The 27915-nt window shown below is 48.2% G+C and overlaps 1 protein-coding gene across 4 annotated transcripts; it reads right to left on the bottom strand.

Moving 5' to 3' along the window:
* Window positions 1–163: 163 nt before the first annotated feature.
* Window positions 164–27915, bottom strand: NOLC1 (nucleolar and coiled-body phosphoprotein 1). 4 transcript variants are annotated; one of them, XM_032778214.2, is made up of 14 exons: window positions 27753–27915; window positions 26302–26357; window positions 23516–23646; window positions 17729–17856; window positions 16255–16411; window positions 13452–13552; window positions 12520–12673; window positions 10227–10394; window positions 8763–8849; window positions 7438–7578; window positions 5769–6383; window positions 5333–5439; window positions 4868–4948; window positions 164–4560 (listed from the first exon to the last, which is right to left on the bottom strand). In XM_032778214.2, exons 1-14 carry the CDS (start codon window positions 27861–27863, stop codon window positions 4402–4404), a joined length of 2196 nt encoding a protein of 731 aa, XP_032634105.1. In that variant the 5' UTR covers window positions 27864–27915; the 3' UTR covers window positions 164–4401. The 4 variants fall into 4 exon arrangements, with proteins under 4 accessions (XP_032634105.1, XP_032634103.1, XP_032634104.1 ...); XM_032778212.2 differs by having other exon boundaries at window positions 13452–13555; window positions 27753–27914; XM_032778213.2 differs by having other exon boundaries at window positions 5333–5436; window positions 13452–13555; window positions 27753–27914.

Here is a 27915-nt window from a genome sequence, read left to right as displayed (position 1 = left end):
GGGTGAAGATCCACCTCTCTTCTCTTCCTGATCAGGGTATTTTCAGGTTGCACAGCTCCCAGCCAAAGAGTGAGCTCCTCAACAAAGTCAGACTGCCTAAGCAGGCCTGCTTTACTTTCCAGAGTCAGCAAATGTCATTGCCACAGTTAAGTTACCACACAGCTTTTTAGTTATTTGAGTTTATTGTAAAAGCATTACAGAGAAAACCAAAACTTACACACATGCTAATAAACTCACCAGAGATCACCCCCAGTAAGTGCTGTGGCCAGTGAATGTCCTTCTAACCCGACAGTGTCTTCCCGTCACTACAAGCTGGGAGTTACTCCTCTATGCAGTTTGGGCCTCTTGATCCGGGGAGAAGATAATTCCTAGCCCAACGTCCCATCCCCAGGGTGAAGCTTTAGAAGACCATGCCCTCCTCCAGACCTTTATGTTCCCCTCTTCCCAAATATTTCCTAACAACTAACAGTTTGTTCTTTAGCCCATTGTTTAAGAGAGTCCTTTGCAGCTCGTAGCACTGCCCAAGGCTTACATTAATCATGGCTCCTGGGCAAATTACACACAATCTCAAAGAAACAAAACATTTGCAGTTTTAAAGCAATGAGCTCCTAGGATACTGAAACTTAGTTCAATAAGCTTTGTCCAAGATATCGCAAGAAATTGCCATACCCGACACAGATGAATTAGCAGTACCCTCTTCCCCTCTGCATCAAGGCTGTCTTGCATGTGTTCAGCTTGATGTGGTACTGGTTTCCAGGCACTGCAGTACATGACACGTACTGCTGGCACTTCAGCTGGTGTTATTGGACCAGCTCCCCTAATGACTTCACACCAAAACTATGAGATGTGACAGGACCGAACCTTGTACAACGGCAGAGATAAAGGGCTCTAGAAGTGTGTCACCCCAAAATGGCTTACCAATTCCCTTAACCTCACCACCCAATGGGGTCTTACACAGGACTCGCTCACTGCGGTGTGGCTACAAGTGAGAAGAAAACATCTGTAGTTATCCTACACTATAGCAGGCTACAACTGCAAGGGTGACCAGACAAAAGTGGACACAATGTTGTGCAAGCAGTTTACAGGGAACTTTGGACCCAGGCCACATGCCATAGGAAGACTGGTGTCCAGGCCCCCATACATCCATTTCTGGACTGTGGCAGAGGGAGGGGGTCACTGAGGGGGCTTACTGGCTCCCCTGCTCCCACCACCTGCCCCAGATGGGACTGAGTATGGCCAGCTTAGCCCCAGAGAGAGGGCACAAGCAGGTGCCCCGCACCAACACTTCCACCACAGCGAGCTGCTAAGCGATGCAGCCTGTGCCCAGTGGGAGAGTCAAGGGCAGCAGGGGTGAAGTCAGGCTGGCTGCTCTGAATAGGGAGTACAGGGAGGCTGAAGCAGAGGGGATGCAGGGGTTGCTGTACTATAATGGGGAGCAGGGGACAGTTGGGGTGTCAGGGATAAGAGAGGAGCAAGGAGAGGTACTGAGACTGGGCAGTGGGGGGGTAGCTCCAGGCTGGGAAGGTAGGTCTTGTGACACAGGGCGAGAGACATGAGCCACCTACGCCTGGCCCCAGCCTGACCACCCTGGTTCGCACCTGCTCCTCAGGAGCTTGCCTCAGCCCCCATTCTGCCTAAGTCACCGCCCAGCCCTCACCACCCGTGCCCTGGGAACAGAGAAAGTCGCAAGCAGCATGTTTGTGATGTGCCCAGTATATTGAAAATTGCTGCTTTACAGGGAATGTTGCCATCACCACCACCTGGCAGCACTTCCTCTAGTGCAGCAAAAAAGCATCGCAGCAAACCCACAGTACATGAGACCTTGGTCAGTCCCTTGAAATCATGCAGGCATAAGAACTCTCCCCTGCACATGTGTTCAGATAGCAGGTGAAGCACGCAGACAACTTCTTTACATGGGTATTTACCTAAGGATTTTTTTCCCCATTATGTTCTTTGCACACAGGTTTTGCTGCATTGCGGCACATGGGAAGCCAGACTTAGCTAGCAGAGAGATGTCACCGCTGCATAAAAGGTTAGTTAGAACCAGCATCTGACCAGATCCATTGACAACCTGCATTACTTAGACTGTAAGCCCCTGGCGGCAGGGGCTGCCTTTTTGTTCTTTGGGCAGCACCTAGCACTATGGCCTCCAGGAACACAAATGGGGGTCCTAGCACTACAGAAAGACAAATAGTATAAGGGCTCCTCACTCCAAACACCAGAGCCCAGGCTAGCTTCTTGTGCACTCATTACACCTGTTCATATTCCTGCACAGAGCACACGCCTACATATTTCTATTCCTCCCCATCCTTCTGTTCTTGATAAAGGCAGGTATTTATCCTCCGCTCACCTATTTTCCTTAGCACCCAGCTGCATTGACCATCCCTTATCTCACATTGTCCATGCCACCTTCAGGTAAGAACACTGCTATTAGAGGCTCACTAACCACTACCTAATCCAGAGAAATGCAGTTAGACCTACTGACCACCCCTCAGACATGGCGGTGCACCCTGTCACAGCTAAATAGCTTTTCCCTCCTTTTCCCACCCCCATTCTGAGTGTCAAAACCCATCAGTGAAATGCACATAACTTACAAACAGAAGCTTCTTTATTGTAGGAGACACTTGTGCGCTCACACATCAACCGCCCCCAAACTTAAAACTCTTTAAAATGTCGACAGTTCAGTCATTCACGTGCCAGGTGAGGAGGACAGAGAAGGGTACTTGGCAGGTCCCAGCTGGGATTCTACTCCAGAAGCCTGCCCAGGAAGGCAGAGGGTATTTTCTTCCCTCCCTCCAACTCTATAGAATAGCCCTGGTTTCCTGAGCATATGCATCGCTGCATGGAAAGAAGCCAGTGACGAGGGTTATTGTGCAAGCATGAAGGTGCGGTGCTGAGATGCTCCTTCCAACAAAGTTGCAGTTAGTTAATGTGCATGGGGGTGGCTTGTTAGTCACCTCCAACCCTCAATTATCTGGCACTGCTTCTCACACATACCTGGCCTCCTATAAGAGCAGGGCCCTTTGCTGGGGGCAGAGCTGTCTAAGATCTGCAGGGGTCCATCCTGCTGGGAGGGAGGGACGGAGGACGGAAATGAGGCCCTGGGCTACCTGCCCCTCTGGCTCTCAACCGTGCTGGAGATCAGGCTGCGCTGCAATGGAGAAGGGCTCCAAGCAGCAACTTGCCTGTCTTGTACTTAAAGCCAGGACTAACTTCTGCTTGCTGTCTCCACTTTGGCACTGAGTCTTTCAGACACTAAAGCATGGAGGGCAACAGGCATTTTACCTCTGCAAAGGGGCTCCTCAGGCAGGAAAAGGGCAACTGATCCAAGCAAGGGGAGAAGTTTAAGGCAAATAGTGTTACATTCATCTCAACCTCCCACCAGCTGCATTGCACATGGCTAGGACAAAGCATGTGTTGGGGAGTTAGATTCCTAGAGAAGGCAATCACTGATGTCAGAACATCCCAAATAAAATAGAGTTAAGGGAATGGAGAGCTAGGTGAGGAAGGGGGCTAGAGGCAGAGGCTTTATCTGTCCTGCCTCTTTAACCTTTCTATTGGGCCAAGGGATTCTCCAAACTCCAAAGCAGCCAAGCAGCCAGGAGTGTCCCCACTTCTTCCATAGCCTGTGCCTTCCCTATGAAAGGACACATCTGGAACTCCCCCAGAGTTTGGGGCTCTGAGCTTCTGACATCAGTGCCAAAGGTACAGGAGGGAGAGAGAAGTCGTACCAACCTGAACCCTGAGCTTCTCACGCTGGTGGGAACATGCCCTGGGCTGAAAAGCACTTTGCTTCTCTAGCTACCCTGCCTAATGGCACCAGCAGGGTCTGCCCTGGGTGAAGAGATGGTCACTGAAAGAGGGGGCCTTAAAGAGAGAGGGAAATAGAAGAAAACTGCCCCTCTGGAGCTGTGCTTTGTAAAGCTGGAGGTGCACAGCGAGGGAGCTGTAACCGCAGGTCAATCAGGCCTAGCCACAAACAAGCTACAGTACTTTAAATTTCACAGGTCTCAACAGTTAAACTGTCTGGAAAAGAAAGAAACGGATTCATGGAAAATATAAATTCTCTTTGCTTTACAAGGTGGGCAGGAACCTGAACTCCATGGCACCACCAGCCTTTTAAAATAAAACTGTACAAAATTAGGACACCCGGATAGGATCTGGAGTCACCAGCTCTAAGAAGGCTCTTACCAGGTGCTATGCCAGAATTAGTCAGAAATAATGTGGGAGCATCCAGCTGCTCTTCCACATCCTATGGCAAGGGCTACCTTCTCCCCACAAGACAGCAGGGAGGATTAAGTTCCAGGCAGGACTGGGGTCTACCATGTCCATTCTGTTCACATGCCCATCCAGCTGGCTTTGGGGGATGGATGGGGTATGGACTCCCAAGCCAACTGAAGCTCAGTCACTTTCAAACTTGATGGAATTGACCTGGGTAGAAATAGCACCTCCGCAGTAACTGCCTCTTTTCTTCTTTGTCTTCTCATGGCGGAAGGATTTGCCTTTGGTGAATTTCAGTACATTGTGGGCCTTTTCTCCCCAGTCGCCTGCAGCTCCTTTCTGTGAGATAAGGAAGAGGGGGGCCAGGTCAGCACTCAACAGCCAACATGGAAAACACTACATCCTGCTTTGTGTACTGCCCAGTAACGACTTCCAAGGGCTAAAGGAGTTTTCACCCAGCTCCTCTGTGGGAAGGGCTGGGAGCTCCCCACAGCCAGAGCCCATGAACTTCCCAGTAGACCCTCCTGGTGGGAGAGGTTCAGATTGGAGAGCTTCCCCACAAACACCATGAAAACCTTTTCCCAGATGACCTATGTTCTAGGGACAAAACATCCCAGTTTGTTGCTCTGGCTGGACTTGTCCCTACCTTTGCATCGAATGAATTGTTAGCTACACGGGAATCCACCTCAATCTCTTCCTCTCTCACTCTTCGGAACGGAACAGTTGGCTGTTAGAGAAAAACATAGGTCACCTTAAGTCAATACCTGCACATGGCCTTCTCTTGGCTGGCCCACATAGCAATGCAGGACACTAAACTGGGGGAAATCCTAGTTGCTCCCTGGTCCAGTATTCCAGGCCACATGCAATTGTGATCTTTCCCTTCGACAGTAAGGGCAGTACAGAGGGGATCCAGAGGGAGTCTATACAGTCATCCTCAGCCAAGAAGATGCTGGGGTCACAATGTGCATCTCCTCTGGGCTCCACATAAGGGGCACTTACGCTAGCTGAGGAGGGGGAGAGATCTCCTGCAGCCTCGACCACCAGGGAAAAGCAGTGCTGACTGCTAGGACTGAGACACAAGAAAGATTCAGCATGTTTTCTCCTCACTCACCTGCTTCACTTTGGGAAATGAGTGTGGCTTGGTCTTAATCTTCTTACTGTCTGGTGTCTCCAATTCCTGGTCATCTTCGCTCTTCCGCTTCTTTTTAATCGAGCCTGCTAAAAACAATAGCAATTAGACTTCCCCTGGGGAGTGGGAGCAGTTCTCTCTCCACTGGGACACAAGTCAGACTGAGGTATGCTGGCACCGTGAGCATGTGCTGTCTGGAGTAGGGTGGTACAAGAACAACAGACACTCCATTAATGGCCAATCTAGAGCAGCAGTACTAGATAAACTCCTGGGCAACCATCCTCTAGTGTGTGGAGGTGGCTGCTGGTTACAGGCAAAGTTTTGTTCAGGAAACCGCTTCTGGAAGACGGCTCCACATATGCTCTGCCCTCCAACACCCACTGCCTGACAGACACCCTTCCTGGCTGGCACAGATTACCTCCATTTGCTTTTCCCTGCTCCTCGCTGGAGCTCTCAGAGCTACTCTCACTGCCACCAGCTGGCTTAGGCTCTGGCTTCTTTGTAGCTGGGGATTTGGTTGCAGGTGTGGATGAAGCCTTTGGTTTCTCTTTCACCAAGCTGGAGCTGTTCTGTGCCCCTTTCCCTGGCTTCAACCCGGCGACTGGAGTCCCTGCTGTTGTGGGCTTCTCGTCATCATCACTGGAACTGTCAGATGAGCTGCTGCTACTGCTAGCAGCAGCTGCTTTCTTCCCTGCAGCAGCTGCTTTCTTCCCTGCAGCAGCTTTAGTGCCCCCTGGTGATTTGCTGGCTGGTTTCACTGCTGGTTTGCTCTGCTCCTCCTCACTGCTTGAGCTGTCAGAATCTGAGCTGCTGGCTTTGGGGCCCAGGGTGCAGGGTTTGGATCCTGGCTTAGCTGTCTTGCTAGCTGGCTTAGTTGGAGGGGCTTTCTTCTCTTCCTCAGAGCTGCTGGAGCTGCTATCTGAGTCAGAGCTGGTCTGGGCTTTCTTTGCCACAGCAAGAGGCTTCTTGGCTGCAGGTGGAGCTGGTTTGACTGCAGGCTTTGCAGGGGTCTCATCCTCAGAACTGTCAGAATCTGGGAGGGAAATTTCCAATACAAGAAGATTCCAGTGAGAATAATCAAGTACTGAACAGACTTGTTCAGTCAGACCAAACTAGACAAGCAGGAGCAGTAACTGGAGTCCCTTCCACACTAGTACCTAAGCAAAACCTGTTTGGTTTGGGACTTTGTGAAAAGTGCAGAACAACAGCCTTAGAGATTTATTGGCTCTGCTTAGAATAGGTGTAGCATGGAAAGCTGCCATCTTCTCCTCCCCCCACAAGCACACCTCAACTCTGACCCTCAGAAGTGGCTCTTCCAAGTCATCAGGGAGCTCAGTCTCCATGTTCCAAGTGACGCTTTACCTCTGCTGAGACTGCCACAGGGGGACAAGTGGTTGTGTTAAACACCTGCCCCGTAGGAACTGGACTGAACCACACATACTGCCAAACAAGAACGACTTTCGGGCCCTAGCAACATGGCTGAAGAGCCCTAGGAACTTGCTGCTAGCACAGAATCAAATGGCACTAACAATCAGAGCTGAGTTGGGGCCATTCCCGTTCCCACCCCTCAGAAGGGTGGTTTACAGTTTCAAGGCAGTACCATGCACTAGCTGCTCTTAAACAGTGCTGCAGCTCTTTAGTGTGGTTTACAAGCACTATCATGGACAGTGGCTGTTGCAGAAATGGGTTAGAGATGGGACCGTCCTCCTCCTTCCCCTGTATTCTCCCCACTGGAGAATAAAGTTCGGCCCCCAAGTGGCTTTTCACTGAACAGCTCCCCAGTACACTGTATTTCATTATGTGGCAGAGGTGTAGGAGTTGTGAGTGATGAAGCATTAGTGGGTGCCTGTTTCCCCATACTTCATGCCCAAGAGAACTGGCACTTTGCATGGGATTGGTTCTGCATGCTTAACTTTTATCATCAGGAATTGGTCAGCAAATATCAGGTCTGCTTGATTAGACAGTGTCCCTGTGCCTCTGTATTCTTGGTACCACAGCTGGGAACACAGACTAGGACGGTAGGCACAGCACTCACACCTGCTCAGTAGTGGCGGGGCTGAGATCCCCATCCCTTCCTGTCCTGATACCTGAGCTGTCCGAGGAGGAGCTGGAGCCTTTCTTTGCTTGTCCTGGCTTGGCAGAACTCTTCGCCTGTTTGGCGGGACCCTTCGCTGCAAGTGATTTGGCAGTGAGCTTGGTCGCTACCTTCTCTTCCTCAGAGCTGGAATCTAGACAAGAGAAGCACATCCGCAAGTGTCAGTGTGTTTTAGAGGCATACAACCAGGGACCTCAGACTGTGGTCATTGTAGGCAAAACTGTGGCCTTGAACCTCACATTTTACAGAGGCACCACTGCCACTGGATTTTTGGCACTCACCGAACTACTATCATCAAATGAGGTGAGGTGAGGCCAGCAGCAGAGCCAGAGAAGGGGCAGAGTGGGCAGAGAAGTGCAATAAGCACTCTGAATGGCCAGTAGAGAGCACCACAGCATGTAGTCCTGCCTATGTTTCTGCCCCCGTCCCAGGGAATGGAGGCAACAGGAGCTGGAGGACATAGGGTTGAGAATGTGCCCTAAAGATTTCCATGTTTCTTCTTTGCTGGGAGAATGAGGAACAGCAGCAGGAGATAGGCCCAACCCTTCATACGAGTGTGTGCAGTGAGAGGGCGCTGAGTGGATGGGGAGTGGTGCAGAAACTACGGGATTGAAGAAAGAGTATTGGTTTCACTAAAGAAAGAGCAAAGAGGGAGGAGAGCACCAGGAAAGAAATAATGGAGAGAAAAGAAAAGTGTGTAGTGGGGATCAAAGAACAAAATGAAACAGAGAGAAAGGAATCAAATGACAAAAAGAAAAGGAGAACAGACTGGAGTGAACTGGGAAAGATGGAAAGGACACCATTTGAGTTTTCTATTCCACACTCCAGACTGTTTTAGCAGTGGTCCAAATGGAACTGAAGATTTATTTAAAAAAGGTTCCCCCTTCTCCCCACCTTGGACCTGGCATAAGGGGGATATTTTTCACCTAGAGAATTTACACCTGGTTCCAGACATGACTCTGTTATGGAGGACCTGAAGAGCCCAGAAATGGATCAAAAAAAAAACCACCCCTCCTAATCCTGCCACAGGTACTGTTAGGGAATACCCTTCACACCCTGCAATCTGCAGACCTTCCTGGACTAGTCACTGTTTTTGTCTGTGCCACTCACTTGTGCTTCCCACCACATCAATACAGGAGGGCTGCAGTTTTCAGAGGCAGCCCTTTACCTTGTCATGGACACTGCAGGGAGCTCAGACTCACTCTCACTAAGGGTCCTAGCAAAGAGGCAGTTGGGTCCTTGCTGAATGAACCCGGCCTGAAAGGGAACATGTGCAGTCACTCCATCAAAAGTTCAAATCCCTGCTCCCGCACTCACCAGAGTCACTGTCCGAACTGGATCCACCCTTCTTGGTCACAACAGTGGGTGCTGAGGCAGATTTTTTTTTAGCCAGACTTGCTTTGGCTGCAAGAGAAATAATTGCCATGAATCTCACACAGCACTTTTCATCCAGGGATCTGCAGGAGCTTTACAAAGGAGGGTGGTAAGTATCAGGGGGTAGCCATGTTAGTCTGTATCCGCAGAAACAACAAGGAGTCCAGTGGCACCTTAAAGACTGACAGATTTATTTGGGTATAAGCTTTTGTGGGTAAAAAAATCTCACTTCTTCAGATGCATGGAGTGAAAGTTCCAGATTCAGGCATTATATAATGACACATGAAGAGAAGGGAGTTACCTCACCAGTGGGGAACCAGTGTTGACAGGGCCAATTCAATCAGGGTGGATGCAGTCCACTCCCAATAATAGATGAGGAGTTGTCAATTCCAGGAGAGACAAAGCTGCTTCTGTAATGAGCCAGCCACTCCCAGTCTCTATTCAAGCCCAGATTAATGGTGTTAAATTTGCAAATACATGTTAGTTTTGCTGCTTCTCTTTGAAGTCTGTTTCTGAAGTTTTTTGTTCAAGAATAGTGACTTTTAAATCTGTTATAGAATGACCTGGGAGGGGTGCAGGGTTTGCGGCTCCAGCCACAGGAGAGGCGGGGGTCCTCAGAACTCCAGGTGCCAGAGGAGGCAGGGGCCTGCATCTGTAACTTTCACTCCATGCATCTGAAGAAGTGAGGTTTTTTACCCACGAAAACTTATGCCCAAATAAATCTGTTAGTCTTTAAGGTGCCACTGGACTCCTTGTTTGTTTGTTTTTTTTAAAAAGGAAGGTGGGTTATTATCCTCTTGGACAGAAAAGACAGGCAATTCACCCATGGGCAGCATTGCAAAGAATTTAGGACTCCAGATTCCCAGCCCCTGGGATTCCTAACCACCTGGAGTAGGCAGATGTCAGGCCTCCTTGTCCCCTCGCATGGCACACTACAGACCAGGCCTAACTTGCAGCCCATTCTTGGGCTGCAAATGCAGCATCGCACATGAGCACATGCTCCCCTTCTCAACACACGCAGGGGGTCAGATACATAAGCGATTTTCATTCACATGATACATTAACCCAATGCAAGGCCTCTGCCAACTTCAATAATGGGCCAGACTCATCCCTGGCATAACTCCACTGAAGTAAATGGAATTCCAGTAGGGTTCATCTGACCTCGTGTCCAAATTAGAGATGGGACTGAGCACAGTCTGGAACTCAAGCTCAGCTCCTGGAGCCTGTTTTGGGACAGATACTAGCTGCCCTGAGACCTTTAAAAAGGCAAAAAACAGCAGCATATTCCACAACTGTCAGATAATGTCAGAAGCCACTCTGTGGCCAGGAACTGACTGCACCCCACACAGGCACTTCCTGCACTATCTAACATGACCCCTTCCTAGCTTCCCTCTCCCTACAACTCACCTGTCATTCCCTTCTTGGGCCCCTGCTCCATTTCATCACTGCTATCCGAGCTGCTGTCTGAGGAGTCACTGCTCTCGGCTTTTTTCCCAGGAGCCTTTGCAAGAGAGGGCTTTGCTTTGCCCTTTCTTGGCTCTGTGACCTTTGGGGGTGGCACCGCACTGTATGGACCTACAAAGAGACAGGATCACCGGGGGCACCAATGCAGACACACCAGCCCTGCACGCTAGCAAATACGGCACACGTCATGCTGGACTTCCCTGTTTTAGCCAGGCGACGATATAAAACAAGCCAGGTATGCTACTTGCTCCTAATCACTTGCACAGTTGTGATCAACAAGGGTTTTATATTCAGTATGGTGGGAGGGGACATCCCCAGAGTACTGCCACTCCCGACTCCTTCAGCAGCAGCACCACTCTCCGTTGCTGGGGGTCACCGTAGCATTCCTCCCTTTTAGATTTAGGTGGTCTAATCCATAATTTCTCAAATGTGGGCCCCATGCGACCACCAGGGGGTTTCCCTGCAGCTACAGCAGTTTCCTGGGCACTGGAGGAGAGGGAAAGCATCCCTGTTACTCCTGCATGTGCCACCTCTCTGAAGAGTGTGTTGGAACTAGGGTGACCAGACAGCACATGTGAAAAATCAGGACAGGGGGTGGGGGTAATAGGACCCGATATAAGAAAAAGACCCAAAAATTGGAACTGTCCCTATAAAATCAGGACATCTGGTCACCCTAGGTGGAACACACAACACTTAAGGAAGAAGGTGAGGAGGCGATGAAGGGAGTGGTGTGTGTGAAAGGAAGTAAGCAGCAGGGGGTGAGAGGGGTGAGAGAGAGGAAGTGAGTGGTGGAGGCAGGCCTGGTGGGGGAGTAAAGAGGTGAGTGGCAAGCCAGCAGCAGGGTGAGGAGGCGGGCAGAGGGTTTGGCTGTGAGTGGCGGAGTGAGGTGAGCAGTGAGCCACTCAGTGAGCAGGGGCTCTCGTGATGGGTGGGGGGGTCTGTGAGGCTGGGGAGTGAAGAGGGAAGTGGAAGGGATAAGGAGATGAAAAGCAGGTGGGGGACTGGAGGAGGGACACAGGAGGTAAGCAGCGGGTGCATGGGCAGTGGGTGGAGTCTCTCTTTGGGGAGGCTAGCCCCCGCCTCCCCGGAAGCCAGAGCCCTGAGACCCCACGTCTCCCCTGCGGCTGGAGCCACAACCCCCCCACCCCTCCCGGAGGAGCCCCAGGCTGGCCGAAGCCCCAAGTCTCCACCCCTACATCTGCTTGGAGAAGCCCCGAGCTGGCTGAAGCCCAGAGCGCCCCCCTTGAGGAGCTTCAGGCTGGCCAAAGTCCTGAGCCTCCCACCTGCCCGAAGTCATCCCACGGCAGCCACAGCCATCCCTCCCCTCTCCATACTCAAGCCACCCAGATGTTTTTCATTATTATCTGAAGTAAATTTAAAAATGCTTTGACATAATAGAATTGTTGTACAGATAACCACTTCAAAACAAACAATAAAAGAGACGAGAACATGAAGAGCACCTTATTTGTGTTTCTATTCTGTTAGGTCCAGTAAAGAATAGCAATAACTGTGCATTATTTTTATTATTGAGTCTGCAAAAAACAAAAACAAAACACCACCACCCCAAAACCTTACATAAATAAGTAACAATGATTTGGATGTATATATGTGCATATTACTTGTTGAGTGCCGCACTATGAGGCCTCCAAAAAATTTGTTGCGACACTTCCACTGCTGCTGCTGTTCATTTACTGCTCTGCACCTCAGCTCCCCTCCAGGTAAAGAAACCCATCTACATTTCACTCTTGCTACTGTTTACTGAAGTCCTAGGAACTGTTATACTAGACCAGGGCACAGGATCCACCTAGTTCATTACCCAGCCTAATACTGGCCAGCACTACACGCTTCAGAGTAAGGTGCATGAAGCCCTGTAATGCACAGTTATGGACTGATCTACCCACAGGGAATTTTCTTCCCAACTCCAGTCAGGCTGGGAATCATGGGTGAGAAAAGCCTCTAATAGCTCTCTGAAGAGCAGGATGCTCAGAGACAATGACCACATAAGAGATGCAACTAATGTAGTTTTCACCTGAAGAGAAGGTGTGGGTTTGAGATTTAAGCCATGTCTCAGCCGGACGCAGCTTGAACAAAGCCCCTGCAGTTCCACGTTTGCTGACGCCACTGCCACTCAGCCTTCTGGGCCACACCAAGCAGAGATGGGCAACTAAACCCCTCTAGGGCTAGTAGTGGCAGAAAGCCTCCTCTCCACAGTACCAGCAATGTTTTTGGTACTCACCAGGCTTCGGCTTTGATTTTGAGGCTGGCTTTTCATCCTCTGAGCTGTCAGAAGAGTCCTCGCTGCTGGAGCTCTCTTTGGCAGGGGCTCTGGCTTTACTTGGGGGCACCTGGGCGGCTGAAGGTTTGGGCAGTGGTGTTTTCTTGGGAACAGCCTTATTGCAAGCAAGACAGACAAATACCTTTCCTCATTAAGGAGGCTAAGCTTTGAGAGATAGGTGCTGCACAGACACCACCCCTACTCTGCGTTAGAGAGTCCCCTCTTCACCTCTCTGCCCTATTCACTGCGCATCAGATTTCTAGGATAGAGCCAGGAACTAGGGACATTTCTCAAATGCCAGGAAGCACATTACAGGTCTCATCATCAGAGCATCAGGATTTCTTACTTCACATTAAATTCCTACATGGGAGACTCTTTGGCTGAGAAGAGGTGAGACAGAACATTAGTAACTAGAGAGCGAGAGAGATGGGGCACCACCACTCACTGTCAGGGGTGCTGAGACATTAGCAGTGAGGTATCTGGGAGAAGTCAGAGCTCTCTGGGAGCTGGGGTCCAGCTCTATTTCAGGGAAGTTGCTCTAACACTCTCCCCAGTGGGACTGCAGAAGCAACGCAGGAATTTGGAAGGCTGGTAGAGTAGCACATCTGGCAACAGGAAAGCAAGCCATAAAGAGGGTGCAACATGCAGAAGCTATAAAGGGATTCCTGGCTCAGGAAAGAGGAATGGATCACCCAGTAGCAGAGAAGACTGTTGGTGGGGTTCCTAAGACACAAAGCCCGAGCAAGATGTTGCAAAAAGCTACAATGACGGCATGAGCGTGCACTCAGCTATCGTGCAGTTTGGGGGTTACTTTACACAACCCTTAGATCAAGGACAGACTCTTAGATTTCTCTCACACCAATGGAGTCATCCATGCTTGTATCACTGTTTACCTTTGCTGATGCAGCTTTTTCCTTGTCAGAATCCTCACTACTGCTACTGCTGCTGCTGCTTTCTGCCTTGCCATTGGCCGCTTTGCAGGCAGCTTTACTTCCTGCTGGAGAAAAGGCAAAGAAAGGGTTTAGAAAACATGAGAGGTAGGGAATGGTAATCACACTCAATGCAAAAAAAATGTCCTGGACAGCACCAGCTCCCCACTCTGCACAAGGCAAGACTCTCCAGCCCTCTCCTGGGAAGCCACTCATTCTCCTCCTGTTTATCAGGGCAGCTCTAAGCAATCTCTCTGCAGACTGCTTTTTTCATTATAGACCAAATAGAAATCTCAGACTCAATCCTCTGAAGAGGTTTAGAGGCATTTATTATTATAAACTGGCAACACAATTTGAACCTGCTTTCAAAACCTAGTTTCAGAAATGGATTGTTACTAAACTGAATTTTGACATTTAGACCCCTCACACTTTTATTCAATTTTGTAGAGCATTTAGTAATCACTGTATCATATTAGAAATAAGTTGTGTGCAGTCTAGTTGTAGACGCATTGGTCCCAGGATATGAGAGACAAGGAGGTTGAGGTAATATTGGTCTAATAAAAGATATTACCTGACCCATCTTGTCTTGTATTAGAAATAAGTTAATCATAACAGAAGTTATTTTTCCTGTAACGTGAAATAATTCTCGTTTTCCTTCATGCTTAGTACTTGTTTTAGTATACATAATGCTCTGAAGTTAGAGCACAGTTAACAGAGGTGATGGTATATATTTTTACAAATGAAGAGAGCACCACTAGTTAGATGAGGTGGTGGTTTATGACACTTATGTTGGTTACAGTTGAAGGAGTCTCAAGAGCTCCATGCCAGTTTCATACAATCTCTGCATTATTTGCCAAGAATCAAGTAAAGAAGACGTGCATGAAGCAGGTGAACAAGGATTGCACGGACTAAGAGAGGCAACAGCCATTACAAAGAAAAAATAAGATAGCAAATATAGAGAGGCCACTGACAAAATTGAGTGCATCTTTCATTCAGAACAGAGTATCAGTCGTGTGACACAGAAATTGTTATGCCCATTACACTGACAAAGGCAAAATCAAGAGGTTATAGAAAACAACAACATCTGCAACTGATATAAATCACATGTGGCAAGCTGTAGTGATCCCAATAAATACAAGAGAGTCCCATGCTGTGAAACTCATGGACTGGAGATGCCGTATGCTTTGTCAAGGAGTACACTCTAAACAGAGACTCATTTCTGTAACTACACTCAAGATGAATGAACAAATAATGAAGGCAGCTCTATTTGACCACAAAATCAGTGTTTGTTTAGCTGGAGGAAGTGACCTCATAGCTCCTGAAGGCAAGTACTACCTGACTTGTTACATCCCATTTATGAAGTCTGTGATGAAAAAGAGTGAGGGCACCAAAATTACTGACACAGCAATGCTTTAGCTTCAAAATGAGCTTCAGTATGCAGCCAGTCAAGGCCATGGCATGGCAATATTACGGCAATCTTGCAAAGAAAACTGGCATGGAAATCCCATACTCCTACATCTGCTGTAAATCATCATACACTCGGAAACTTCAAGCTTCTATTGGGGATTTATGTCATTGTATTGCCTGATCAATCGGCTGCTGAGACACTCTTAGTTCTAATCAAGTATAAATATGTACCTCTCTCACAAACAATGGATTCTTGCCAAGATGATGAGATGGCTACCCCAAGATGACCTATTTCTGTCACAGGTACATGTTACACTGAAAATTCAGGGCGATGCCTTGTCACACACTGGTCACAAAGATTTCAGTATCAGCAAGGATTATGCAGCTGCTTGCATTGTAGACAGCCTGTACAACTTTAACATGTGCTTAACTTGTGTGAATTAAAATGTTTACTAATGTTTTGTCATGAAAATATTTACCTGTTTTTAAAAAACAGGTGTTTTGAGATTGTGTGTTGTATTTGTACACTTTTCTTTTAAGAGGCGAATGCTCAAGTTATAAGAGCCACGTAAACAAGCCCTTTCATGGTTGTATAATATATTAAAATATATCCAGTACCTCTTGCAAATAAACTGAAATTCAATAACTTTATAAAAAGGTTGTGCGTATTTAATCACTTATTACATCCTACAACTCATTAAGACCCAACAAAAATATGTTGATCCTAAACTAAAAGTAAATAATCACTTAAGTGATTTCCACATGTTACTTTGTTCTCTTTGTAGAGGCCTTTATACACAACATACAGCTTGGGAACAACCATATTTGGATTCTGTACAACCTAATTATCTTAAAAAGACTCACTGCCAACTTTTAACAAAAAATGCCTCTTACCGTTAACTTTTCTGACAACCCAACTAGTCTAGTACCAGTTGGGGGAAGTTGTGGTGATACCACTGATTCCAAGTCCCATAACTATAGGCTGAGGGTTAAGTTTAACTTAAGTTAGTGTTGTCTCAAAGTGGAAAGCATTAACAAGCAACACATGGCCCAAGCAATTAGTCAGGGATTGGTGACAACCATTGGATCTAGTTAGTCACGAGATGTAATTATCCATTTAGGATCAAATTCAATTAACCTGTGATCAGATTTATATCTGGATTTCCAGAAATCAAAGCCTAATATATGCTACCAGTGCAGCCCCAGGTCTCCATCATCAGTGATCCTAGCAAGTTGGACTGGGTCACCCGAGTGGCCATGCTAGGATGGTATCTTCTCTACCAGGGTGTTTGGTCACCTAGACCCCAGTTCTTCCCCTGGGTTTCCAATTCACACACATCTGCTCAGTGCAGCCAGATACCTGATTTTGCTGCTGTTTTAGTCGCCACTTGCTTCAGCGGCTGTTTCTTCGGCCTTTCATCCTCTGAGCTGCTGGAGTCTGAGCTGGAGGAGCTCTTAGTCTTCTTCTGGGACTGGGTTTTGATGGCAGCTGGCTTGGCCTGGGCTTTGGTTACCTTCTATCAAGAGAGGAAAAATTAATCAGAGACCTTTCTAGTCAACAAGGCCTAAAGGGACAGAGGAGTGAGAGATAGGACCACAGTCCAGTTGGCACACCCATTCTATACCGATTATCTGTATGGACTTCCAGTCAAATGTTAGACAACCTTGAGTTGGGAGTTTTTATTCTGGAAAGCTGATGCTCTATTTTAGGCGCATAACCCCAAACGTACAGGAAATTCCCTATGCTTCAACAGCAGGAGACACTTTTCCCTTTGCCCCGATACTTCCAAGCTGGAATGATCTCTCTCCCACTTAACAGGAAAGGGAGCAGATGTACCCAGAGACTTGAGGATAAGGAGAGCAAAGAGTCAGGGTGCCCAAACAGGGCACTAGGCCCTCCGACTAGTGACTATCCCAGAGGGAAGAACAACACCAGAAAGGGATGGCTCCAAGTTGGGTTCTGAAAATCCCAACACATGGATGATTATCCTAGATGGCCCACTGGAATCCACCCAGGGTCTCTTTCATGCATGTGAATTTTCAGAACCCAACCCACAGTCATCCAAAAGGGACGGATTTGTGGTTGGTAGCTGCCTGGTGGTCCCCTTCCCTATGAGAAGGCACTAGTCTGAGGGCTCAGCTCTGCTGGCTGGGCACCTTTGCCCTTGTCCTCAGCCTTAATTGGGTACTGGTACCTCAGCTCCATGTCTTGCACATGAAGAACACAGCTCCAGATATTAATTTTCAGCTTGGTGGTATCAACACACAGGGAAAAGGGAGGAAATACTACTACTCTCCCTCAGCACTAGTTACATGCTACTATTTCATTTACAGACGGTGATTAGGGATAACACCCTCTTGTCCTGGGCATTTTATACACTGGTTACTCTGGTGGCAGTGTAAACAAATGCAGACTTCCCCTCGGGTTAAAGGAGCGGGCTACAGCAGTCTGTCTCAGTCTCATGGGAGAGAAGCAGATTGCAATACTAGATAGGAAATGCACCCTATAGATCTGCCTCTGCTTTCATTAGAACCAGTCCACCAGCAGATTTCATGTTACAGGACTAACTTATTCGTAGAGCTCTAGTCACATGCTGAGTGCTTTATAGAGAGCTAAGAACACATGTCCTCTACCTCAAAAAGTTTAGCGTGTAAGCAAAATTGCTCTGAGTTTGGATTAAGGCCTGATAAATAGAACAAGTGATCCAGGACCCATGCTCTGTAGCCAATCCCCAGCCCCAAGAGTAGTTCCAATCCCACACAGTGTTGGTCACATTTAACATTCTCTATTACGGTGGAACATGCTTTCGAAAGGACAGGAAGGAAAAGCTGACCTGTGCTGGCTTCTTTTCTTCCTCCTCAGAGTCCGAATCATCGCTGGAGTCCTCGCTGCTGCTCACTGCTTTTTTGGCAGGAGGCACTGCCTTTGCTATCACCTTCGGCATAGGCGCTGACTTAGCTGCTGTGTTGGGGAGAGCAGATACCGATGACCAATTCATTCCCAGCCTCACTGCAGCTATCATGTCCTGTTCAGGGACTCAGGCGTATACCTCAGCTTCCCACAAAGTGCAGCAGAGGCCTCCACAATGACTAGCCGAGGGACAGAACTCCTTTCTTGCCATGCACAAGCTGTGCCACTGAAAAGGACATACTTCCTGCACTGAGTGCTTATTACAGGATCCAGGTATTTTATCATATCATTTAAAACCAAGAGAGCTGCTTTTTGATGATGGTTTGCAAAGAAAACTGCTTCACTGCATTGCTAGGCCCTATGGAACTGCCAGCCTACTGGCTTAACCTGCTTTAGCCAAATCCACTCCTTCCTGGTCAGTGCTTTCTTCCTCTGCTGGCTACTGCATGCAAATTGTCTAGCTAGAGATCATGTTCCTAACATTCTTTAGAACAGGGGTCAGCAACCTTTCAGAAGTGGTGTGCCGAGTCTTCATTTATACACTCTAATTTAAGATTTCGCGTGCCGGTCATACATTTTAATGTTTTTTAGAAGGTCTCTCTCTACAAGTGTTTATATTATATAACTAAACTAGTGTTGTACTGTAAAATAAACAAGGTTCTCAAAATGTTTAAGAAGCTTTATTTAAAGTTAAATTAAAATGTTGATCTTATGACGCTGGCCCGCTCAGCCTGCTGCTGGTCTGGGGTTCTGTTCACTTAGGCCAGCAGTGGGCTGAGTAGGGCGTAAGGCCAGGACCCCACCTGGGAAGGGTCTGGCAGACAGAACCCCTGACCGGCAGCAGGCTGTGCGGGGCTGGCGGCCAGGACCCCAGACTGGCAGTGGACTGAGCTGTTCAGCCCACTGCCACTCAGGGGTTCCATCTGCCGGATCCTGCCAGCCGGGATCCTGGCTACTGGACTCGCTCAGCCCGCTGCCAGTCTGGGCTCCTGGCCCTGCCCACATACAGTGGGTACCTACCTTCTCCCTGGTTCCGGCCCATTCTCTTCCTCCCTCTGCACTGAGGTGAGCGTGGGAGTGCACTGAGCACAGGGCTGGGGGTGAAGGGTCTGTCAAGGAGCTAGAATGAGGGAAGGGGCTCAGGGTTGGGGCAGACAGTTTGGGTGTGGGGAGACTTACCTGGGCAACTCCCATTTGGTGTGAGGGTTGCAGGTGGGAATGTGAGTGGGGGCGCAGGAGCTCCCGTTTGGTGCTCAAGGGGGGGTGGGGATGTGCAGGGTGCATGGGATGTGGGGGGTGCAAGAGTCAGGGCAGAGGCTGGCATAATAGGGGTGCTGCAGTGTCAGGTAGGGGGCTGGTTACCTGTGTGGGTTTTGCCAAGTCCAGCTTGGGTTATTACGGGGGATGCGTGGGAGTCACGAGGACTGGATGGAGTACAGGGCCGCAGGGTAGAGGCCGGGGGTGCGGGGGGGGGGAAGGCAGGGCTCAGGGCAGAGGGCTCTGTGTAAGTGTGTGTGTGTGTGGGGGTTAGGGCTCAGGCAGAGGGCTGGGTGACACTGTCCCCCCAACCCCCCCCCCCGCTCTTTGTCCCGACTACCCCCTCCTAGGACCCCACCCCCTATCTAAGCCTCCCTGCCCCTTGTCCTCTGACTGCCCCCTTAGGACCCTACCCCATACCTGCCCCCTGACTGCCCCAACCCTTATCCACACCCCCGCACCCAAACAGAACCCCCTGGACTCCCATGCCTATCTAACCACTCCTCACCCCCTGACAGGATCCCCAGAACTCTGGACCCATACAACGCTCCCCTGCTCCCTGCTTGCCCAACCCCTTTCCACACCCCTGCTTCCTGACAGCACCCCCTCACCCCCCAAGAACTCCTGATTCATCCAACCCCCCCCAGCTCCTTGTCCCCGACCATCCCCTCCAGAGACCCCCCTCCCGCACCCTAACTGCCCCATCAGGACCTTCCTTGCTCCCTGTCCCCTGACTGCCCTGACCCCTATCCACCCCCTACCCCCTAACAGACCCCAGGACTCCCATGCACCATCCAACCCCCCTGCTCCCTGACAGCCCCCTCCAAACCACCCCCACCTGGGATCCCACCCTCCCACCCAACCCACCCTTCTCCCTGTCTCCTGACTGCCCCCACCTCTTATCCAACCCGCCCCCCCAGCCCCGGACCCGTTACCATGAAGCTCCCCACTCATCCGGAGCCCCGCCGCCATGCGCGCAGCACTCTGAGGGGTGGGGCAGGGCTGCGCACAGCAGCGGGGCTCCAGATGAGCAGGGAGTGTCTTTCCCTCCTCACGAAGCCAAACGCTGCCCAGCGACAGCACGCAGCCACGGCCCCCAGAGCGCTGTGAGGGGCGGCAGGGCTCCGGGGGAAGTTGGGGGAAGGCAGGGGAGGGGCTGGTGGCTTGCTGTGCTCAGCCCCGCGCTCCGGCCTGGGAGCGCAGACCCTGTGGCTTGCCACGTTGGCAGGATTTTTAATGGCACACTGGAAGCACTCTACACGTTACAAGTGAGGGGCCTAACCCAAGGGGGCATTGGAGGGTACACAGGACTTTGAGAGAGGGGGAAGTCTCACATCCTTGGCAGAATACACATCAGACACCAGTGTTTTCAATTTCCTTAGCTGAACCCCAGCTGTCCTCCATCCACCAGGAGGTCATGAGGCAGGGCAATACAAACAGAAGCCTGATCAATGGAGGCTAAGGCAGGAAATTTCACTAAGTACTTCCTGACTGGCTGCTCTGTGGCCCAATCCTCCTCTTTTGAGTTTTTCTTCTTCAAATTTTCAGACTATTTAATCACTTCTCTGAGGGCCCTCACTGCAGTTACTAAGGCCATGTCTACACTTACAAGCTTACAGCAGCACAGCTCTACCGATATAACTAAAATTGCTTGTGTAGCCACGTTATGCTGACAGGAGAGAGCTCTCCCGCTGACATAATAAAACTAGCTCAACGAGCGGCGGTAGCTATGTTGGTGGGAGAGCATCTCTTGCCAACATAATGCTGTGCACACAAGCGCTCACGCTGGCAAACTTTATGCTGCTTAGGGGTATGTTTTTTTCATACCCCTGAGCAACATAAGGTTTGCCAACATAAGTGCTAGCGTAGACCTGGCTTAAATTCAGCTCAGCCCTAGCGCAGGCACATTTCTCTTCACTTCAACTAACCTGCAAAACCTTAAGCCAGGGCTGAATTGGACCCACTATACAGCAGCAGAACAAGGCAGCATACTTTAAGCACCAGAGGAGTTCTCCCTCTCATGTCATAAACCTAGTAAGTTAGACAAGAGAAGGAGTTGATGGAAGCACACCTAGGAGCACTGAGGCAGTGGCAGGGGATGGAGAAGACTGATGAGAAATAGCATGTCCAAACACAATGAGGTTCAGGGTAGCGAAGAACTGGTACTCCAGCACCAGCAAGCTGGATAACAAAACTTAAAATGAAAAAAATTCTTAATTATGATTAATTTAAATCAGCGTTTTATTTATATGTTAGTTCTTCACTTTCTTCTCATTTTATGATCCTATTTCTGAAGCTGATGTTTTGTATTTTTTTAATTAGTTTCCTAATTGTTAACAACATTTAGGATTTTACACTAGCAGCATGAGCATGTAAAGTGAAAAGTGCAAATGTTGGTGGATGGCACAGATCCTACCAGAACCGAGATCAGGCAGTTCATGACTGCTATTCAAAGACCCAAATGCCAACTGCAAAGCACCAGCTCTGAATCCAGCCTAAGAACTTTTCCCAAGTTAATTTGTGTGTCACTTGCCCAACCCAAAAGTTTTCTGCTATGAAGTTTCACATTGGATGCTCATCTATGCTGAAAAAGACAAGTCCGGGGCCTCATTAATATCTATACTGTGAGAACCACCAACTCAGAACTGATAAGCAATTTTAAAAAGCAAGGTGGTGCAAAATCACATCACCTTCCCACACATTAAACTTCCCCAAGTGAAATTCCTTGCTATTTACCTCCATTAGGGTTTGAAATCAACAGGACTTGTGTTCCTGCGTCATTTAGGTGCCTAAATATGAGCACAGGAGCCTAAATAAGCTATTTTTGAAAATTCTGAACTGTGGACAAGCTCAAAGTAACTTTGTTAGTGTACTGGAAATCTAAAATTTTCATTAACAATACAGCAATTTTGTTTTAAAGTGACAGGCTTCAGACCACTAAGGGTTGCAGTTTTAATCTCTAATGCTGCAAATACTCATGCAAATTTAACTTTGAGCAATGATTCTCAAACTGTTGGTCATGATCCTGTTTTAATGGAGTTTCCAGTGCTGGGGCCTGGGGCCAAAGCTAAAGCCCGAGCCCCACTGTCTGGGGCTGAAACCTGATGGCTTCAGCCTTGGACAGTGGGGCTGAGATTAAAGACCCCCTGCCTGGGGTTGAAGCCCTTGGCCTTTGGCTCTGCCCCTGCCACCTCTGCGCAGTGGGGCTTTGGCACACCCACTCGGAATGGCAGGGATCAGATGGGCTCAGGCTTCAGTTCCCCCTCCTGGGTTATGCAGTAATGTGGTGTTTTTTGTTTTTTTTTTTGGTCAGAAGGGGGTCATGATGCAATGAACTTTTAGAACCTCTGACTTAGAGCATAAGTAGTCCTGGTTAAGTGAATGGGACTCTTCATGTGGGGAAAGTTAGTATCTGCCTAAGTGTTTGCAAGATCAAGGTTTTTATTTTCAGTATTTTGCCTACAGCAGTTCATATAAAATACCCTTTTAAAAGGCATTTAAAAACATTTATAATTTAGTTCAGTGGTTCTCAACCAGGAGTCCAGGGCCCCCTGGGCAGCTGCAAGCAGGCTTCAGGGGAGCCACCAAGCAGGGACAACATTAGACTCACTGGGGCCCAGGGTAGAAAGCCAAGGCTCCACTACATGGGGTGGAAGCCGTGGGCTGTGAGCCCCAACACCCGGGGCTGAAGCCTGAACAATGTAGCTTTGCGGTGGTCCCTGAAGCATGGGGTCCCAGGCAACTGCCCTGTTTGCTACCCCCTAATGCCAACCCTGGCTTTTCTATGGAGAAAACTAGTTATTGTGGCACAGGCGGGCTGTGGAGTATTTATAGCATCTTGTAGGGGCCTCAGAAAGAAAAAGATTGAGAACCCCGATTTAGTTCGTTACACATTTTTGACTAAAATTGCAATAGGACAAATTTTCCCATTAGTTTTACAAAGTCTCGACCTGATTTATATCAGGTTTCAAAAATCAAGTGATTTAAATTATGATTTAGATTGCTCTACCATGACTGACCATCAGGAAGAACTCACTAGAGCAGTCACAAGTCTAATTCTACCTACATACTACAGTGATGAGTGCTATAGAAAGCCCCATGATAGGTAATCAGTTCTGGTATCCGGCAGCTCACAGGACAACCGCAGTTAAAGCACCGACCCAGCCTCAGCCAGTGTGCAGATACAATATGTCTCCAGCTGCTACAAAGCCTGATTTATACTCACAGCAAGCTTAGTACTTTACTTATAATCAAACTGGAAAAAAAAACATTATGAAGGATGAGTGTGAAAAGTGCAAGTGATCGGGGATAGGTACAGATCTTACCAAAACTGTTCATGACTGCTGCTCAAAGCCCTACACATAACCTGCAAAACTCTGAATCCAGCCTCAGAACTTTTCCCAAGTTTAACCGTGCCCACTTGCCCAGCCCAAAGGCCTTTTGCAAACCCCACCTGGCTTCTTGGCTGTGGTTTTCTCATCTTCTTCACTGGAGCTCTCATCGCTGCTCGAGGAAGATTCTTTCTTGGACTTCTTTGCAGGGGGTCCGTTGGGAACAGCCTTCCGTTTCTTAGCATCAGGGGATCTGTGGAGAAGAAAGACTTAGTTCTAAACAGTTTCTCCCAGCTCCAGACAGCTTCCTAGCATTTCACCTGTTCTACTACAAGCAAAGCAGCTTATCCCTCAAGAACACTGGACCCTCCCACACTCCTGTCAACAGCATCTGAAGGCCCCAGCCAGAACTGGGGCCTCTCTGTGCTGGGCACTGTACAGCGTAAGAGACGGTCCTGATGAGCTTACTATCTGAATAGAAAAGACCGACAAGGGGCTGCAGGAAGGGAAGGTACAAACAGAATGAACAACGTGACAATTTGCCAATATCATGTTAGTTTTCTTTTTTATATCTTGGCGGGCAGGGTGTTCAGTTGTACTCAGGTGTTTGCAGGTACAGGAAAAGACTGTTTTCATTGCCACTGCACACAACAATATACGAAGTGGCTACAGCCACTTAGTGAGGATTCAAGACCTGGTCTATTTGCATTAATAAGAGTTCTCTTTATAAAGTAGATAACTTAGTTCTTTAGTGCTATGGTAAGATGCTAATTAAGAGGTCCTCCAGCTAAAATTACCAGACAAAGATTTTACACATAGTATGTTAAAGGATTTTATTAACTTATATGGCTTATTACAGATTGTTGTTTTCAATTCTATTATTTTACAGTAGTACCTTTAATGCTCATTAAAGATGCAACTGAAGGTGTTGATAATGCTTACACCAAAGGCTAATAAACTTAAGCCACAGGTTATACTTTGCATTTATACTCTGAAAAATGCAATCACTGAATTATGCATACTTTTATTGATTCTTCATTTCCCTATTTTCTGATAGTTACCTTAATTTTAAGTTTCAATTTATGTTTTATACGTGCAATTAATTTTCAACTTTGCTTTTCAGTTCCCCTTTTGAAGGCATCAGCTAGACTAGACAATAAAAAGAGGGGATTCTTACAATGGAGAAGTACATAATGTCACAACTGCCAGGTTCAAGTCATTTGCATACCAGTCTCTTCTACATCAGGGTGAACCTGTCAACTAAACAGATTTATTCAACACAAAATAAGGGATCTCTTTGTTCAAGAGACCCTGAATCTGGAAATGTGTGTCTAGGGTTTTAAAAACACAAGATGGAGCTGGGTAGAGAAAAACAACAGAACCTGTGAGAAAATGAGAAAAGCAGAATGCTTATCTCTTCAGGAGTTTATCAGAACATTTCCTCTCCTTGCACTGAGGGGTAGGAGATTCACATGCTGCCTGACCTCATTTTCTCAAGCATCTCTGGGGTATGAATAGTTTGTTTTAAACAAGATTCTCATTCTGGGGTTCATGTGAGAGATCAGAATGGGGTTCCTAAGCTCACCACACATAGCCCTCTGAAGCACTGGCAGCTGCCTTAAGCATAACAGCACCCTCTGAATTCCTTCCTGAACACAGCAACTGAGGTAGCTCCCTTGGGATTATGAGCCTGCAGACCTTTCCAGCTTGCAGGAATACATTTCTGCTTCAAACTGCCCTTGGTGCCCCATGCCTCTTTCCGGCTCTTTCATCAGTTGTTCAGTCCCTAATAACCTCACCTTACACTCACTGAATAAATTCTTGTCTCAAACAGCAATGAGCTCTGGTGTGGAATAAACAGTCTCAGGGGCAGAGAGCAGTACAGCACTATGGTGCGAGGATTTGGGGGTCATAGCATAATTACCAGACTTGGACTCGAGACCAATCAACTGGCTTAAATAGTACTTTTACAGCAACATATCATAGCTGGGTGTGGATCAGCAGGTTGCAGGTACATGCCTCAGCTATGTCATGAGGCTGAAGACATAGGATCTAACTACCCAAGAAGTTCACCAATAGCTTCTTAATGGCCACAACTGGATTAACTTGCAGCATGGCTCATTTTACAACTCTCAAAAACAAGTAGTTTTGTGGGGTCCATGCATATCTACTAGATAGTAACCCCTAATAAAGAAAGAGGGAAAACGTTGTAATACCTTATTTTTACTGTTTCTCTAATCCTTTTAAGGTTTCCTGAACTATCTGGCTTATTTTCCCCACTCCCTAGCCTCTTATCCTTGAGCCCTTTCAACAGCTGTTTTGTTGCCCAGCAGCCAACTTTAATGGACATTATTTTACAAAAACTAAGGATATGTTTTCATTGCACAGTTAACATGGATTCTTACCTGGTGTGAGCCTTACCACCTCTACCTACACAGAAAAACCTGCAACCCAGATTTGGAGTTTTTTAAGCCCAAGGTTGCTTATCCAGCCGGCGGGTAACTGCCCAGAGAAGTCATACCCTAAGTATGGAATACCAAACAACTCACATTTTAGCTTTTCACTTGAAATAGAGTTAAAAGCGGCTGAAAGGGCCATAAGCTGCTGCTGAAATGGCAGCCTGGAACTTTGTGGGCAGAAGGAAGATTAGAAGTGCTCTGCAAATATTTTTTAAAAACAGGCCTTCTTTATGATGGATGAAGATGACTGGGAACTTATTGTTTATATCTTTACCACAGAAATACCAGAACCTTGGTTTCCCTGAGTTTTGCTGGAGCACCTTTGGGAAGTCTCAGAGATTCTATTGGGAGCTCTGTCAGTTTGCAATAGAAAGTAACCAAAAGAAATGTCCCAGATATGGACAGGCTAAGTCTCTCTCAACAGATATTCCAGGAGGGGACACACTTACTTCAGCCAGTAGTTGAAGACATCCAAGAGAGAAGCAGCATTAGGATCCTGGTCTGTCTGTAAACCAGAAACATACAGGAATAACAGCACTGACAAACCACATAGACTTCTCTAAGGAGTGCCTCCTATACTGTCAGTGGAATGGAAAACTCTGCCCCACAGGCAACTGCTTCTGCATTGATGTATAACAGGTGGTAGACTTAGCAAGCAGAACGTGTTGCTCATAAATACCTTCATAAGCATTAAAAGCTAAAGTTAAGAAGCCTCTGCGTGATCTTAAAAATGAGACAACTTGAGTAATTTAGAACACAAGATTCCACCACCTATAGATTTATTAAAATCTAAGGCCAAGATTCTGCAGACACTTCAGCTACATTTGCACTAAAAGTTCTTTAACAGGTATACTATCCCAGCAAAGTGCTCCTAGTGTGGATACAGCTTATACTGACAAAGCTGCGCTTTGTACGAGCACAGTAAATCCACTCCCCAGAAGCGGAACAAACTACCTCAGTAACAGTGCAGCTTTGCTAAAATAGCTGTGCCTACAGCAGCAACTTCTGTAGGCATAGCTGTCAATCAGGGATCACTTCTCTTCAGACCCCTGACCAACCCAACAAAGGTGTGCTGGCAGAAGTTTGTAGTGTAGACGTAGCCTTATTCTTAACTTTGTGCACGGAGTAGTTTCATTAATGTTAATTTGGCAACTCAGTATGTAGAGTTAAGCATATGCTAAAGCCTTGCAATAATGTAACCTAATGGGAGGGGAAAATATCTACTTAACGTATTGATTGGATAACAAAAAATATTCCAGAAGAGTTATCACTATTAGTATCAAATTATGAAGAGACAAGAAAAAGTTGGGAGAGAGCAGGGAGATCTGCAGAAAGCTTGGGGGAGTCCTTCCGATTTTGCAATGACTTTCCACCGTTTTTGTTGCAATTTCAGTGAGGTTCAGTGCAGAGACTAGTGTCTCGAATACAACATGCAGCTGGCCTGAGGAAAGTAAATGTGAAAGTACAGCACATGGCTAGAGACCACTTGTCATGTCATTATAAATCAAGAGTCCTGAGGCGTGTGTTGTTTGGCTCCTCAAACACTCTAGTTGAATGCACAACCCCCTACTCCCCCCATAGAACAGCCCCCGCCCCACCCCATAGAACCCCTCTTTCCGGGTCCTTCCCTGTACAGGTACCCCCCAATTACAACCTCCCCTCACCTCATGGCCCCCCTGGCATTGCTCCCCGTCCCCACCAGGACTCCAGGCCTTTAGGGTCCCGTCCCAGTACAGCCCCCCCTCCGGGCCTGCCTCCCACACAGCCCCCCAAGACCCCCCAGCACAGTTCCCCCGCGGGGTTCCCTCACTTCAGCCCCCCCCAGTACAGCCCCCCATCCCCTCCCTCAGGGTCTCCCCCGAGCCAGCCCCCGCGCCCCACACTTCAGGGCCCCCCTCACCACTCCGGCCGCCCTGCCGAAGGCCCGCGCCGCCCCCTCGAAGTGGTTGTCGCGCAGGAAGGCGAACACGAGCGGGAACAGGTCGCTGGGCACCACGCGCGGCTCCGCCATGCTTCCACGCCGTCAGCCGGCCTCCCCTACCACGTGTTCCGGCCGGGGGACA

Source organism: Chelonoidis abingdonii, chromosome 16 (assembly GCF_003597395.2).
Source record: "Chelonoidis abingdonii isolate Lonesome George chromosome 16, CheloAbing_2.0, whole genome shotgun sequence".
Classification (NCBI taxonomy): domain Eukaryota; kingdom Metazoa; phylum Chordata; order Testudines; family Testudinidae; genus Chelonoidis; species Chelonoidis abingdonii.
This window is presented reverse-complemented; position numbering and strand designations above follow the sequence as displayed.